At 45.6% G+C, this 16263-nt stretch overlaps 2 protein-coding genes across 4 annotated transcripts in view; one reads left to right on the forward strand and one right to left on the reverse strand.

Moving 5' to 3' along the window:
- Nucleotides 1–114: 114 nt before the first annotated feature.
- AIMP2 (aminoacyl tRNA synthetase complex interacting multifunctional protein 2) lies at nt 115–8110 on the reverse strand. Of its 3 annotated transcripts, none has more exons than XM_040455860.1 (4): nt 7982–8110; nt 3952–4158; nt 1458–1689; nt 115–633 (listed from the first exon to the last, which is right to left on the reverse strand). In XM_040455860.1, the coding sequence occupies exons 1-4, from the start codon at nt 7994–7996 to the stop codon at nt 245–247; spliced, it is 843 nt and encodes a 280-aa protein (XP_040311794.1). In that variant the 5' UTR covers nt 7997–8110; the 3' UTR covers nt 115–244. The 3 variants fall into 3 exon arrangements, with proteins under 3 accessions (XP_040311794.1, XP_040311793.1, XP_040311795.1); XM_040455859.1 differs by having other exon boundaries at nt 7862–8110; XM_040455861.1 differs by lacking the exon at nt 7982–8110 and adding an exon at nt 6942–7215.
- Nucleotides 8111–8145: 35 nt separating this feature from the next.
- Nucleotides 8146–16263, forward strand: part of PMS2 (PMS1 homolog 2, mismatch repair system component) — a 31930-nt gene continuing 23812 nt past the window's right edge. Inside the window, exons 1-6 of the mRNA XM_040455853.1 lie at nt 8146–8364; nt 10215–10354; nt 10974–11060; nt 11473–11575; nt 12313–12496; nt 15530–15697. Of these exons, the coding sequence (XP_040311787.1) occupies nt 8342–8364; nt 10215–10354; nt 10974–11060; nt 11473–11575; nt 12313–12496; nt 15530–15697 (705 nt within the window). The 5' untranslated portion in view covers nt 8146–8341. The remainder of the gene's footprint in view (nt 8365–10214; nt 10355–10973; nt 11061–11472; nt 11576–12312; nt 12497–15529; nt 15698–16263) is intronic.

Raw genomic sequence — 16263 nt, forward strand, 5'->3', positions numbered from 1 at the left:
CCAAAGGCAGCCATGGGAGATGTTCACTGCATCTCAGAAACGTCTGCCACGTAGCCTGCAGCCATCCTGGTATATTGCACACAATGTTGCTGAGTTTTAAATAAAGGAAAACCATAAATTATGATACCTTTATTCATTCTAGACAACTGAGCTAAGCAGACTTTGATTTTAGTACAAGTCCTTTACCCCCAACAGGCAGGAAACAGCACCATTCATGAAGTCAGCCTTTTACAGGTACCGAAATTCACTGAAGGAGCTTGAGGGCGGTGTTGAAGGGGGCCAGGTTCTCACACGCCCTCATCCACTTCTGCACGTTGGCCGGCACTGTCATGCTGCCGCCTCCCGTTTGCTGGAGCACAGACCACAGCACCACATCTGCCACAGTGAGTTCATTCCCAACCAGCCAGGGGCTCTTGCCAAGAGCGGAGTTCATGGAGCGGAACACAGCGGCTTTTTCTTTACTGCTTCCCTCTTTTAGCTGAAAAACCGCTATATCTACCCAGCTATCTATGAGGGTTAAATTCACAGCATTCTGCTTCTGGCCAAACAGAGAGAACAGAAACCGGGCGATGTTCCCTTCTCCTTCGATGGGACACATCGTTTGGACGCTGAACTTCATCTGCGTCTTCGGCACTGAAGGGAGAAAAGCACACCATGTAATGGCCATGAGAGCAGCCCTCAGAAGGAAGTGCCTGAACGACGGGGAAGGGGGTTTGCCAGTTGTGAACTGGTGGCAAGGGAAAGGGGTTTCAAGATCACGATTTTAGCCTGTGTCCAAAAAGTGCACTTTTCAAGAGAGTTTAAACCGGATGGGTGGAGAACGTAAACTCTGCTGAAAGAGTAAGCGTTTCTGGTATTTGATTATGATGGTTTTCAAGCTAGAAAGGCCCTCAGACCATCTACTCCAACCCCTGTGCCTAACAATTTGCAGGATGAGGACTATGGTCACCAGGAGTCCCACGTGCCATGCTGGGAGCTCCGTCTACTTTCACGAGGGATCCTTACGGGTTGCTGAGGCGGCGAGGGGATTCTGGATGAACGGTGCTCACTCCACTACCATATAAACGTAACCAGGAGAGGCATACGTCAGAGGGACGGCGAAGAAAAGGACAGCCTGCCACCCTTTCCAGGCTATTTGAAAAGATAACACTGATGTCCCTGTAATACGTCTGGAGATGGGAGGTCAAGGTGGCCAAGACTGCCCTTTCTCTCCTGCTCTAGCTGGTCAGACAGGATCCTCCCTAAAACCGCTGTCAGAGACGCTAACCTTCCTAGAGGAAGGAGGACATCTTTGCCTCAAGGTTCATCTGTGCTCCTTTTCTAGAACTACCTGACATGCTTCCTAGACTTTGAGAGAATTTGACCTGATAGCAAGTCATGGTCCTGGCCCCTTAGGAAAGGCACGGTGCACGGCTCAGTCAAGGGCGCGTGAGCCCGGCCCAGGGCCGTCTGCTTACCATTCTTCCAAATTAGAGTAAAACCCAGCTGATACTCGTGACGGGGCTGTTTTTTGGTCTGGTCGCCAAAGCACTTGAGGAGGTTTTCTGGCACACTCTTAACTGCAGAGTGCGTGTGAACGGTGGACAGGACCCTGTAGTGGTCACACAGGAGCCTGTGCAGCACGAGCAGGGACAGGGGAGGGGAGGCAGGGTTTGCGTTGATCACGATGTCTTTCAGCGCCCCGTAATCCTGCGGGAGAAACCCAAACGTGAGGAACGTTAACAGCAACTTGATTGTATGTAATTGTACCAGGTGCCGTTCTTAGGGCCTGACCAGTGTTATTTAACTGGGTCCTCGACGCCCACGAAGAAGGTCCTGCTCTCACCCCATCTCACAGCTGAGGAAGCTAGTTCTGGGGGGCAGATGACCCGCCAGGCCCACAGCTCGGTAAGAAGTGGAGCGGGGACGGGAGCCGACTGCAGCCCCTTCACCTCTGCGCGGCTGGCCCTCGACACCGTGAAATCAGGAAAACGACACATGAAGAATGACACCACTGGGGCAGCAGGGTGGCTCTGCCGGTTGAGCACGTGGCTCATGATTTTGGCTCAGGTTGTGATCTTGCAGTTGGTGGGACTGAGTCCCACATCAGGCTCTGCGCTGACTGTGCAGAGCCTGCTTGGGATTCCCTCTCTCCCTCTCTCTGCCCCTGCCCTGCCTGTGGGCGTGCTCTCAAAATAAATACAGGTAAAAAAAATAATGGCACTACTATTTGTTCCTAAGTTATTGAAGAAAAAAAACCCCACACACACGCAATTACTCCATTTACTGAATCTTTCCAACACCAGACCACCTGACAGGACAGTTTCTATGTCAATTTGTGTGTGAGTTACGTGTCAATAGCAAGTCCCCTGAAAAAGGGCACAGTTCCAAATGTCCTTTAAATGGCAAGTGGGCAAAGTCTAAAAAACTAGGTGTTAACTGAAGTGCTATGAAGTGCTAAAATGTACTGCTCTTTTAGATGCAGACTTTATGCATTCATTTTAACTTTCTTTTTGAGAGAGAATGGGCACATGTGTGCAGGAGAGGCAGAGAGAGGGAGAGGGAATCCCAAGCAGGCTCCACACCCAGTACCTTGGAGCCCTAAATGGGGCTCGATTTCATGATCGTGAGTTCATGACCTGAGCTGAAATCAAGGGTCAGAAGCTTAAGCAACTGAGCCACCCAGACGCCCCTCCCTCCTTTTTTATTTTAGAGAGAGTGGGCACAAGCAGGGCAGAGGGGGAGAGAGAGATATTCTTAAGCAGGCTCCACACAGCACAGAGCCAAATGCAGGGCTCGATCCCATGACCCAGGGATCATAACCTGAGCCAAACTCAAAAGCTGCACACTCAACAGACTGAAGCACCTAGGAGGCCCATGTTATAATGAATGAACTCTTAACAACACTCTGGAGGCCAAGTTCCTCGGCTTTCTGTACACAGCCTGCCACAATCTGGCCAAGAGTCTTGCCCCTCCTGACCGAAGCCTGTCAGGTCAACCTACGATGAATGCGCTGCAATTCTCTGAACAGCATCACTTGACGCTGTGCCTTCTGAGGTAACAAAATTCATCTTATGCACCATGTGCCCTGGGAAGCCTTCCCAGCACCCTGACGCACTGGCACAGCTATGTGTGATCGCCCACTCATCAACCCGACTGGCTCCCTGAGGAGCCTGGCTGGGTCTCTGGGTGCTCAGTGCAGGCAGACATACTGGATGAGGAAAGAACCCGAGCGCAGAGGTCCTGAGTTACCGGGACGCGCTGCGACCACACCTCCACGTGTTCACGCTTCCCCGAGAGCTCCACGTCTATCACCGATTCCAGAGGACGGGATTAGCAGAGGTTCTTGGGACCCCCCTTTTGTGCCCTCAATAAACACCACTTTGAAATGAGATTCTTTCTCTGCATATCAGACTGTCACCTAAGCTAGCTAAATCCTGCAGACTGATCACTAAAGGCGGTGCGCGCAACTTAATTCTAAGACCGCAAACTGAATGTAACAAAAGACACTTGACATGTGAGACTGTAGCTGGGCAGTCAACGCTCTGAAGTCCAGGCTGCTGTCAGGGTCAGGATGGACTTACGTGAACCAGAGAAATGCTCAGGTGACCTAAGGTCTGTTTCTCCAGGCTCGGAGGCTGTGAATGACACCCACCTCCGGCCTGCGTCACACGTGGCATGGAATGGCGGGAGCTGTGACCGGACTCCTTTCCTTGCCTAAGGGTGTTCCCAGCTCTTCTCCACCAGGTCTGAGAAGTCAAGCAGCTTTAGTGCTTGCCCTGGCTTTGCTCATAGCTCACGAATCTTGTTTTGTGCACAGGCACAATCATTGAGGGGAGAAAAAAAAGAACATGCTCCTTGTACCCACCTCTGAGAACTGGAAAACCAAAGCTTGAATCACACGAGCACAACTTTCTGGCACTCACAGCAGCCGAGCATGCTGATGTTCTTTAGCTCTCCAGGTGAACTTACCTTTCCAAGCACTGAGTTTAAGTCCAACGCGCTGGTCGAGAAAGCAGCGGGCTCGTCAGCTTGGATTATGTTGGTTACGTCCACGTCTGCGTCTGGTGTCTGAATCATCTTCGAGAGGCCATCAACCGCAGCTTTCAATTCATAGAGACGTTTTAAAATATCATCTTGGCGGGACTCAAGGGCTTGAAGAGATGGGTCGGACTCTTCCTAAACAAACCAACATCAACACGTTCATCTCCTCTAACGTCAAAGCAGCATTTACATTTGATCCTTTGTCTTCTGCTGAGTTCCATGAATTCATCAATACCCCCCCACCTCTGAAAAGAATTAAAATGAAGTAGCAGAATCATCTCATTTTCCAATAGGTCCTGCAAATCGATCCACAAATGTTTCAGAACAAATAAAGAATGTGACTGAAAGCTATTCTGAAATTGTAGGACTATTTCAGGTAATTTAAGAACAGAGGAGAATGATGGATGAACATAAATCTTATTTCTTTATTCTCAGTATCAAATTAGTTCAAAATACTTTGCTTCAACAAACAGAAAAAGATGGGGGGGGGGCAATGAGAATGTAACTGAGAAATTTATACAAATAGGAGAGAAAATGGAGCAGAAGCAGGCTCAACACAAAGTGTCATTGGCTTGGAAAGGTATGTCCATGGAGTCAGATGATCTATTCCCCACATCGTTCTTAAGGCAATGCTGGCACTCTCTTAGAGTCATCCAGAACTTTTTCACACTAACATCCTTTACTCACTGAATCTCTGCATTCTTGCCTGGTATAGTCACTGCTACACAGTGAGTAACCAATAACATTCACTGAGGAATAAATCTCAAACCTCTACAGGCTTACTTTAAAAAGCACTAACAACCCTCTCAATAAAGTCACATCGTACAACCTATTTCCAGATTCACGAGCTCTCATAACGGATAATCCATTTTGAGCTGAGAGAAGAGTATGTTAAGCAAGAAGAAAATGCTCGTAACTAGAAAGAATGGTCAATACGGCAGTGACCTTGACGTGACTGTAAACGTGCACTCACGATGCACTGTATTTTGTGTGCTGGTAAGCCTGATGTTCTCAGGAGCTTTTCTTCCTCGCACAGCCGCTCATAGCACTGCCCTCGCACAGATCTAGTTCATCACCAGGTGAGGTCCATTTCCTGGAGTTCATCGGCTTCTAAGCTTTCCTCAGCTGTCACTGCCCAAGTTGAAGACACCACTTCTCACCTAGCCTGCTTCCACTGGTCACCTTGCTCCCATTGGGGTCACCCTTCCAATCCGTCCCTAAGATGGCAGAGAGATTAAAACAAATGTTGATCCAGTCACCCCACCTCCATGTTAACCTCTTAGGCTCTTTGCCTAAAAAACAAAGCCCTTAAGAAATAGTCTGCATTGGAGCACCTGGGTGGGTCAGTGGGTTGAGTGTCCGACTCCAGCTCAGGTCACGGTCTCACGCTTCATGAGTTCGAGACCTGCATCAGGCTTACTGCCATCAGTGAAGAGCCCACTTTGGAACCTCTGTCCCTCTCTCTCAAAAATAAACATTAAGAAAGAAAGAGACAGAGAGAGAAAGCAAGCCAGCCAGCCAGCCTGTCTGACTTGTCCTCTGGGTACTTCTCACATATCGCTCCCCCTGGAGCTGTGCTCTACCTATGCTGCCCTTCGGGTCCCTAAAACACACCATGTCCCCACCTACCACAGGGCTCTTATTTATTCTGTTCCCTCTATCTGCAACACTCCTCTCTCTTCTCCTAGACCTTAATCTGCACTTTCTCGCCTCCCCTAGCCTGCCACTCTGGTTTAAGCTCCAACAGCAAAGAAACGTAAGATAATTGGCTTGCGGGTGGAGCAAAGAAGAACAAAGACTTCAGTGTGCCAATTAAATAATTAGGGGCTGACTAGAAAGAAGTCTGAATTCAAGATGTGTGACAGGCACGGCAACTCCTGTGTAACGTCCTTGTGTTCTTCAATGATAGTCCTCGAGTGCTCTCCCAGTTTCTTTTAATCAGCCTTATTGGTGCACTGTGTGTGCACAATCGTGCTCCTTTCTACACACGGCAGCAGGGTGTCCCTGACGAGCCAGGGCAGAGAAGCACCTATTGTGTTCACCGCGCCAGTCAACACACCGAAGACGGTCCACGGTCCGAAGACTGACTGGGAGCCCCACTCAGCTTGATTTCACGCCTCCTGGGGTGAGGAATGAGGAAGTGCTCACAATCTGCTTTACCTATGCCATTTTGCTGGCCTGTGGCTTGTTTTCCCGCTCGGATTAGCCTGTGACTCGGCATGTCGTGTTTATCCGTTTTATTTTATTTTATTAAAAAAAAAATTTTTTTTTCAACATTTATTTATTTTTGGGACAGAGAGAGACAGCATGAACGGGGGAGGGGCAGAGAAAGAGGGAGACACAGAATCGGAAACAGGATCCAGGCTCTGAGCCATCAGGCCAGAGCCTGACGCGGGGCTCGAACTCACGGACCGCGAGATCGTGACCTGGCTGAAGTCGGACGCTTAACCGACTGCGCCACCCAGGCGCCCCTATCCGTTTTATTTTAGATGTATTTTAGAAGCGGTTTATTCTTTGTGTTGCTCCCGTTTACCTTGGAGATGCTTGATTTCTAATTCTCTGTCTACTGTTGTCCTGAGCTTAAGAAGTGGGGCTGGCTGGCTTCTAAGTTAGAGGTTCACAGTTAAAAGTCCAAGGAAGTTAAGCAGCACACCAAGAAGAAAAAAAAAAAAAAAAGATTTGGTCTCAAATGAGACAGTGGCACTCCCAACTCTGGGTCTGGGTTTTGTTTTTAATTCCCTGCAACTGTCCTGTGTCCAGTGACGGGCATTGGATCATGGTGCTATTTCTGTCCTAGCTCCCTAGTGAGACAACTGTGTCACCATTTTCCAGCTAACCTAACCACCCGCCTTCCAATCTAGGCAGAAGGCTATTAAAACAAATTGAAGGATAACTCTCCCCGGGAGAACAAAAGTTACCTGTTCACTCATCTTCAGTCAGAATGGAGGGAAGGTGTCTCCTGTTGGAAACCTAAGAAGTGTATCTGCGGCCCATAAAAAACGAAACAAAAAACACGGAAGGCTTGGGCAGAGGCTTTGGAAAAGAGACCACTAGAATGGCCAGCCCTCAGGAAAAGGCGCTCCACTGTCCCAGAAATCTGGAAAACCCGAACTGAAAGGACACCAGGCTCCCCCGGTCCACCCGCCCGCGCTGGGGAGGGTGCCAGAGCCAGGAGCTCCGGGCCCACCGCCGGGGCGCACACGCCGCTTAGGGAGGCGGTGCACCCGGTGCAGGTGCAGGCGGTCCAGTCCCAGGGCGAGCACGCACACCCTAGGCCTGCTCGCGCGCGACAGCGGCCGCTGCGGACCCGCTGCCCGCGATCCCGAGGCAAGCCTGCGGGAGGCGGCACGACAGCGACGCGGCGGTTTGGGGACGCAGGCTTAGGGCGCAGGGACCGCGGAAGTCGGGCCCTGGGGGCGCTGACAACGTTAACCAGGGTGGCGGGGACACCGGGGTTCGCCTAAGGATTCCTCAAAATTAACATTTACGTGCTCCTCACTTTGCTGTGGCCAAAATTTGGTAACAAAAAACCTTAAGTAACCATAAGCGGGAAAAAGAGATACAAGAGGATTAGAGCTTTTAATAGACAAAAGCAGGTACAGAGAACTGGCGGGAGCGTGAAGCCGGGCCTCCACCACTCCCCACTGCAGCTTGTCGGATCTCAGGGCACCAGCCGGAGGAGACGCGACCCTTAGCCCCTCACCCCCGACTGAACCGGCCAAGGCGCCTGCGCACTGGGCGGAAGACCCGGGGATGTGACTTCGCGCTTGCGCACTGCAAAAGGGTGGAAAACGTACGCACAGGGCGGGTGGGGGCGGGGAGGGACGCGCGCTCCTACCTGCACGTGGCCTGAGTCCGGCGCTGGACTGCCGGTTCTGGCGTGCACGTTGGGGAGCCGGTACATGCAGGTGGGAAGCTCTACACGGAGAGATGCGCTGCCCTCGTGATAGGGCTTTACCTGGTACATCGGCATCGTGGGAACCAAAGGACGGAAAGTGACAGATGAGGGACACGAACGCTGAGAAACCGTCCGAGACGACGACACACTGCGGCCACGTCCTTTCCGATCCGGCTGCGGCCTTTCGGGAAAGCGCAGTCCGTGTGGTCTAATTGGCCCGCGCCCTCTTACCTCACGGCCTCGACCTTTTACACAACCAATCAGCAGGAAGGAGGTGTGGGAATCGTAGGCTGCCCCATCCGGAAGGGGCGGGGCACAGTGTCGGAAGCGACCAATGGGCAGCCGGGAGGCCGAGCCTCCGTGGGAGCGGCGGCGGCGGGAACTGTCCCGAGTCCCGGAGGTGGGTCACATTCTGGATCCATGGAGCTAGCCGAAGGGCCAAGGTGAGAGGTGCTTGCAGTGTCCCCTCGCGGTCGCTCTCCCTGAGGTCCACGGCGTTCCAGATTCCTGGAATGGAATGGAAGGAGGACGCAGCGTTGGGCGAGCCGGCGCGGAGGCCCCGGAGCGAGCCCCCCTACCTGCTGCCCTTTGGGCTCGGCGGGAGCATCCGGTCGGCTCCCTGCAGACTCTGCTCGGACGCCGCCACACGTCCATGGACTGGAAGCCAGAGCACGAAGTGCCTGGAGACTGAATTCATTTTTTCTCTGCCTGGTTTCTTTCTTTTCTTTTTTTGAAAATTGAGGTTATTTTGGGGAGGCTTCAAGGCAAATGCTAATTTGCATAGCCGCACCGTTTTTGAAAATGCAGAACTTTTGTATCTCTTCGAGTATGTCATTGCTGGTTAGTAAACTGCATGCAGTTCAGAGCGGCGAATCTTCAGCTAGCACTGTTGAATTCAGTGTCAGCTTCCTGAACCCAGATTCGCGGTCTGTGTTTAAATGTTTCATCCCCAGTCCTTAAAATAAGTATCAGAAGTGGACTTGTTAGCCAAATAAATAAGTTTAAGAGATACTTCTTTCCATTTTATATTGTCATCTGCAGTTTCCACATTTAAGAGAAACCTGAGCGAAATTTTTTTCAAGGTAGAATGAAGAGTAAAGATGTTTGTTCCCTTTATCTTATAAGAGTTTATCGAAGGTCTGCTGTGCGTTAGATGCTGTGGGAGAAGACCCAAAGATTTCTCTCCCATGGAGGCTTCTGGGTTCTGTTACATCCACATTATCAATTAAACTGCTTACAAGAAATTGCTAAATCAACGAACATAAGGAATACGTTCTTGGGATGACAGGAGTTTGCCAGGCAGAGGAGGAAGAGGGGAGCAGTCTAGACCAAAAGATTTGTATGTGTGTCTAAAACAGCTTGTGATATTCAGGAAACAGTTTGCTATTACTAGAATGTAAGGGAGTTGGTGAAGGGAGAGGATTGGAGAGAATGAGAGAAAAGTAGACTGGGGTCCAGTTAGGACGAGATTTTAAACTTAATATAGGAGACAGTGGGACGCTAGTAGATTTTTCAAAAAAATTTTTTCCTAAAGTTTATGTATTTTTTTAGCAATCTGTATGCCCAAGGTGGGACTTGAACCCAGGACCACAAGATCAGAAGTCCCATGCACCTCCGACTGAGCCAGCCAGGTGCCCCAACAGTAGTAGATTTTTCAGCAGAGAAATTATTTGGCCAGATTAATGATTTTTAAACTGATGGTTTCATGGAAGGTGGATTGGAGTAGGGAGAAAGTGGAAACAGATTGGTTGGGAAACTCTTAAAGCAGGTATAGCAAGAACTTTGGGAGAGTCTTTGCTACGGCAGCAGCCAGCAGCCTGGAATGGGAGTGGAGATTCAAAGGCTTTTTTGGGAGTAGTGATAGAACCAGTACCCAGTTTCTAAGATGGTTTTGATTTTAACATAAACGCTGTGTATTGCCCACCATACTTGTGGTTTTTCAAATCGTGTGAGAAATGTTGTTTTCACTTTTTGGAAGAAGATCCCATTGTTGCCAAAGATTATTGACCTGTAGGTTTAAGGGTACGTGTGTCTCCTCCGTGTAGATCCTAGTATAATAAATTTCTAAATACCCATTACATTTGAAGTATCTATTCAGATTTTTTGACAAATGTGTAAGGATCGTAGAACAACGTTTATATTTAAGAATATGCTCAAGGGATATGTTAATATAATAAATGAACGTGTTAGATACATTGACTATTAACAGAGATGAATCATTTCCCGCAGTTAAAGCCAGGATGAAAATACATAAATGCATACTTGCTTTGTTTCTTGTAACTGGTGTCTTTAGTACAGAACTTGCTAAGGCCATCAAGCCTATCGATCGGAGGTCAGTCCATCAGATTTGTTCTGGACAAGTAGTACTGAGTCTAAGTACTGCTGTGAAGGAGTTGGTAGAAAATAGTGTGGATGCCGGTGCCACTAATATTGGTAAGTTTAGAAGAGTTTTAAGCCACAGGAAATAATCAGTTTATACTGTATTATTCAAGAAACATTTGTGATTGTAATAAGACAACCAGATGTTGATATACTGAGAAACTACTATGTTTTAAACTTAAATTTAGCGTCTTTTATGTGCCTAGGTAGGTAGTAATAATAAAAGCAATTAACTTTTATTGTGTTCTTACTAGTGCCACACAGCTGTTTCTAATCTGCTGAATAACCGTATGAGATAGGAATTATTATCACTACTATATTCATTTTATAGAACAGAGAATGAAGGCACGGGAATTTACTTTGAGGTCATAGAGCTAGGAAAATGTGATTCCAGGAAGTCTGATTGCAGAGCCTTTTTTCCGTAATGACTCTTGAAATTATCCTTTTGAAAGAAAGGTAGAAAGGAAGGAAAGAGAGAAAAGAGAAAACTATTTTATCTGGGTTAGTAAATTGCCAAGAAGTCCTTTTAAAGAAAATGAAATACACAAAATGACAGTAGTACATTTAAGTAAGTGTAATTATGACTCTAATTTGTATTACATAAGTTATAAGTAATGTGAGTATAAAGGCTTTTTTACATGGATCAAATAAATTAATTTGTTAAACTTTTTAGATCTAAGGCTCAAAGACTATGGGGTGGATCTCATTGAAGTTTCAGACAATGGATGTGGGGTAGAAGAAGAAAATTTTGAAGGCTTAAGTAAGTGGAGTTTCTCTAATCAAATTTTTTTTTTTTTTTTTTTTTGGTGTTTTACTTATGTTTTGAGAGAGAGACAGAGTACGAGTGGGGAGGGGCAGAGAGAGAGAGGGAGACACAGAATCAAAGCAAGCTCCTGGCTCCAAGCTGTCAGCACAGAGCCCGACGCGGGGCTCGAACTCACGAGATGTGAGATCATGACCTGAGCTGGAGTTTGATGCTTAACGGACAGGCACCCAGGTGCCTCTAGTCTTATTTTTAAATATTTGAGCAAAATGTTTCCAAACTTTGAGTAACACTGTCTTAGGAAACACAAAAACAGCTTTTTAAAACCAGTTGCTTTGGTAGGTGTGGTATTTATTCAGGGGTATATCCCTTGAAATATTTTTGGTCTTACTGTGTACCTCTCTTTCAGCTCTGAAACATCACACTTCTAAGATTCAAGACTTTGGTGACCTAACTCAGGTTGAAACTTTTGGCTTTCGGGGGGAAGCTCTGAGTTCACTTTGTGCACTGAGGTGATAACAATATTTTTATCCACTAACTTGACCCCTTACGAAAATCTCTCTGAACCTGAAAACGTGGGGTTAGAATCATTGTTGTTTATACTTCTCCATGCTGAGTGTCTCAACTTCAAACTTCCACGTTCTGTTTTATCTTACTGCCAATCTAAGTGGTAATACTTCCGAAATGTAAGCAATGAAATGAAATAGTATTGTAAAAGAATTATTACCCTTGTTAAAGCAGTAACTTCTCAATTTTAAAATGGCACGTAGATAATAAGTTACAGATGTGTTGGTTTTGATTCATTTCAGTGTTTAGGAAAAAATTTAACCGAAATGCTTATCATATATAACAGAGTCTAGGTTTTTATGAATAATTACTTACGCATTGGAACTATAATATTTTTTGGATCCTTGTTAAAAGTTTTGTTAAACCAGTAGGAATAAAACTGAGAAATAAATCTTTATTTGTTAATATGTAAGCTGTGAGACCTTTTATTTTGCCGTTTAACCATAAAAACAAGTATCAAAGCTTTCATCAAAACAAAGCATTTATAGAACTCTCTGTCTTACTATTAGGCGCCAAGATTTAGATTCTATGATGACCCCTCACCCATATAAACTTTCTCGATTATCTCAGAGGGATCAGCATTTTTTCAGGAGAGGTTTTAGAGAACAGAAGTGGGAGAATGAGCATGTGATGTCCAGCACCTGTCAGTGTCTGACCGTGTCGCATCTGCTCTCTCTCACAGCGATGTGACTATTTCTACCTGCCACGCATCCGCGAAGGTCGGGACTCGGCTTGTGTTTGATCACAATGGGAAAATCGTCCAGAAAACCCCCCACCCACGACCCAGAGGGACAACGGTCAGTGTGCAGCAGCTATTTTATACACTCCCTGTGCGCCATAAGGAGTTTCAAAGGAATATTAAAAAGGTACGTTAGGGGCATCTGGGTGGCTCAGTCGGTTTAAGTGCCTGACTTGGGCTCAGGTCACACTCTCGCGGTTCATGAGTTCGAGCCCCAAGTCAAGCTCTGTGCTGACAGCTTGGAGCCTGGAGCCTGCTTTGGATTCTGTGTCTCCCTCTCTCTCTGCCCCTCCCTTGTTCGCACTCTCTTTCTCTTTCTCTCAAAGATAGATGAACATTAAAAAAAGAAAAATGTACAGTAAATTCAGAACTCCAGCCTCTGAGAGCATTGATACACATGTAGTGAGAGATATACCACACTAATGTGCACTGAAATTAACTCTTCAGATGATTCTCTTCCCTGAGTTTTTTGGGGCGTGCTTAGTTTGTCTTTTCCTGACCGAAGACTGAGCTTGAGGTTGATGTATCCTCTCTTTTTTTCTTGGGGGGAAAAAAAAGTCATTAAATCATATTTATTAGGTGTTCTAACATGGGAATGAATTCTTTAAGAAGTAACCTTTTTCATTCTGTCCGTAGTTTTTAATAAGATGTTTTTCTTGGTTTCCTGAAAAATGAAGTGTTACAACTTTTATGAATTTGAATGGAAATGAAATAAATATATCAGTTGTGCTTAAAAAGCAGTTCTAGGGGCACCTGGGTGGTTCAATGGGTTAGGCGTCCGACTTCGGCTCAGGTCATGATCTCACAGCCCATAAATTCAAGGCCCATAAGTTTGAGCCCCGCGTCGGGCTCTGTGCCGACAGCTCAGAGCCTGGAGCCTACTGCGGATTCTGTGTGTCTGCCTCTCTCTGCCGCTCCCCCACTTGCTTGCTCTCTCGCTCTCTCTTTCAAAAATAAATAAACATCAAAAAGAAAGCAGTTCTAAACTGTGCCTACGTGTATTTATGTGTGTCCGCGTATATACATGTAATCATACAGTTTTGTAAAAGCAAAGCAGTTAGCCGAAATATGCATAGGAAGAAGGCTGGAAGGGAAGACGTGTGATTGTTACCAGTGGTTATTGATGCATGTGCGATCACAGGTGCTTTTTGTTGTCTTCCTTGCACTTTTCTCTTTTGTGTATCTTATCTTTTTGTAATCAAAAAGTTATTTAAATGGATGCAGCTGAACACTTTCTTGTACAGCAATTTGCACAAGTTATAGTGCAAATTTTACAAGAATGTATATTTCCTGTGGATAAAACCATTTTTTCATTTTTATTTAAAAATGAAAAATTTGGGGGTGCCTGGGTGGTTCAGTTGTTTAAGCATCTGACTTTGGCTCAGGTCATGATCTCTCAGTTCATGAGTTCGAGCCCCACATCAGGTTCTGTGCTGACAGCTCAGAGCCTGGAGCCTGCTTCGGATTCTGTGTCTCCCTCTCTCTCTGCCCCTACCCCGTTCGTGCTCTCTTTCTCTCTCAAAAATAAATAAACATTAAAAAATTTTTTAAAAACCAAAAAAAATTAAAATTTTTTTGTATAGAAAACAATTATTATTCATTTTTTACATCTCATGGTAAAAAAAATCAGTGCCTCAAAAACTATAGGAATAAAGAACTTCTACTTGCTGGAAAAGACCCTTGTTAATAGTGTGATATATGTGTTTCCAGGCTCCTTTTAATTTCACGTATTTACAAATCTTGAGAAAAAAAATTCAAGATAAATTAATATAATGAAATGAAACAATACAGAATATAAAGATGTAAGTAATACAGGATTATATGTAGTAGAAAGTTGAGATTGAGGGGCGCCTGGGTGGCTCAGTCGGCTAAGCGCCTGACTTCAGCTCAGGTCACGATCTCGCGGTCCGTGAGTTCGAGCCCCGCGTCGGGCTCTGTGCTGACCGCTCAGAGCCTGGAGCCTGTTTCAGATTCTGTGTCTCCCTCTCTCTCTGCCCCTCCCCTGTTCATGCTCTGTCTCTCTCTGTCTCAAAAATAAATAAACGTTAAAAAAAAATTAAAAAAAAAAAAAAAAAAAAGAAAGTTGAGATTGTGTCTGTCTGCCTCCCAGAGTTTGGTGTACATCCTTTAGACTGATATACAGGTGGAACCTTTATTCCATAGAATGGAGAATAAAATCCGATCTTTGATTTTCTTTTGTAAAGGTTTTTATTTATTTATTTTTTTAATGCATACGTTTTATTTTTTTCTTAACAATTAGGATCACATTATACGTTACGGTTCTATAACTTGACCATTTCTATAGTATGTCGTAGGTATCTTCTTTGATCGTGTGTCTTTTTTGGTTGACTCGTTACTTTATTCTCTATCATTCTGCCATTATATGGATATACCATAATTTATTAACTCCTTGTTGATGGTAGCTTAGGTTCTTTTTAATTTTTCACAATTACAGGGGCACCTGGGTGGCTTAGTGAGTTAAACGTCTGACTCTTGGTTTCAGCTCAGGTCATGATCTCACAGTTTGTGAGTTCAAGCCCTGCATTGGGCTCTGCACTGATGGTGTGGAGCCTGATTGGGTTTCTCTCTCTCTCTCTCTCTCTCTCTCTCTCTCTCTCTTTCTTTCTCTCCCTCTCTCTCTCTCTCTCTCTCTCTCTCTCTCTCTCTCAAAAAATAAACATAAAAACATTTTTTAATGAGAGAAAAAACAGTTTGACCTAATTGACTCACTGTCTGATGAAACAACTTTTAAATAAACTTTTTTTCACAATTACAGATTGTTTCAGTGAACATTTTTGTAATGTATCTTTGATTATTTGTGCCAGTCATTCTGCAAGGATAAATTTATAAAGGAAGGATTACCAGGTCCAGTGGAATGCACTTTTTGATTTTTATAGCAGTGGGCGTGGACATCGTGGACACAAGAGAAGTGTGGTTAGGAACCTAAGCCTCTTGAGCTCTCTCTTATACTACGTGTGAGGGTATACGTTGAATACAAAGGCGTACGTGCATAAAGGTATTCACAGCTCCTTTTGTCAGGAACAGTTTTTCTTCTTTGTGCGCCGATATGAGAACCTTGAGTTGGATGTTTTAACTTGAACCATGTAGTTTTTGTAGGCTTAAAGTAACGTCGAGTCTCGTATTTGTGTTTTTTAAACAGGAGTATGTCAGAATGGTCCAAGTCTTACAAGCATACTGTATCATTGCAGCAGGCATCCGTGTAAGTTGCAGCAATCAGGTTGGACAAGGAAGACGCCAGCCTGTGGTTTGCACAAGCGGAAGCTCCAGCATAAAGGAGAATATTGGATCTGTGTTTGGGCAGAAACAGGTAGTGGCGGCCAGTTATTTAAAAAACATTTTATTCCTCTAGTAATTATGGCAGGTTTCTCTTGTCCTTTCCAAAGACGAGAGAAGGAAATCCAGTAATTGATTTTTTTTTTTTTTTTTAGGATTTTTATTTTATTTTATTTTTTATTTTTTTAAAGAGAGAGAGACAGGGGCGCCTGGGTGGCGCAGTCGGTTAAGCGTCCGACTTCAGCCAGGTCACGATCTCGCGGTCCGTGAGTTTGAGCCCCGCGTCGGGCTCTGGGCTGATGGCTCAGAGCCTGGAGCCTGTTTCCGATTCTGTGTCTCCCCCTCTCTCTGCCCCTCCCCCGTTCATGCTCTGTCTCTCTCTGTCCCAAAAATAAATAAACGTTGAAAAAAAAAAAATTAAAAAAAATAAATAAAGAGAGAGAGACAGATGGGGGGGCGGAGAGCAGAGGTAGAGAGAAAGAGACTCTTTTTTTTTTTTTTTTTTTTTAATTTTTTTTTTTAACGTTTATTTATTTTTGAGACGGGGAGAGACAGAGCATGAACGGGGGAGGGTCAGAGAGAGAGGGAGGGAGACACAGA

Source organism: Herpailurus yagouaroundi, unplaced genomic scaffold (assembly GCF_014898765.1).
Source record: "Herpailurus yagouaroundi ecotype Mexico unplaced genomic scaffold, PumYag 216, whole genome shotgun sequence".
Classification (NCBI taxonomy): domain Eukaryota; kingdom Metazoa; phylum Chordata; class Mammalia; order Carnivora; family Felidae; genus Herpailurus; species Herpailurus yagouaroundi.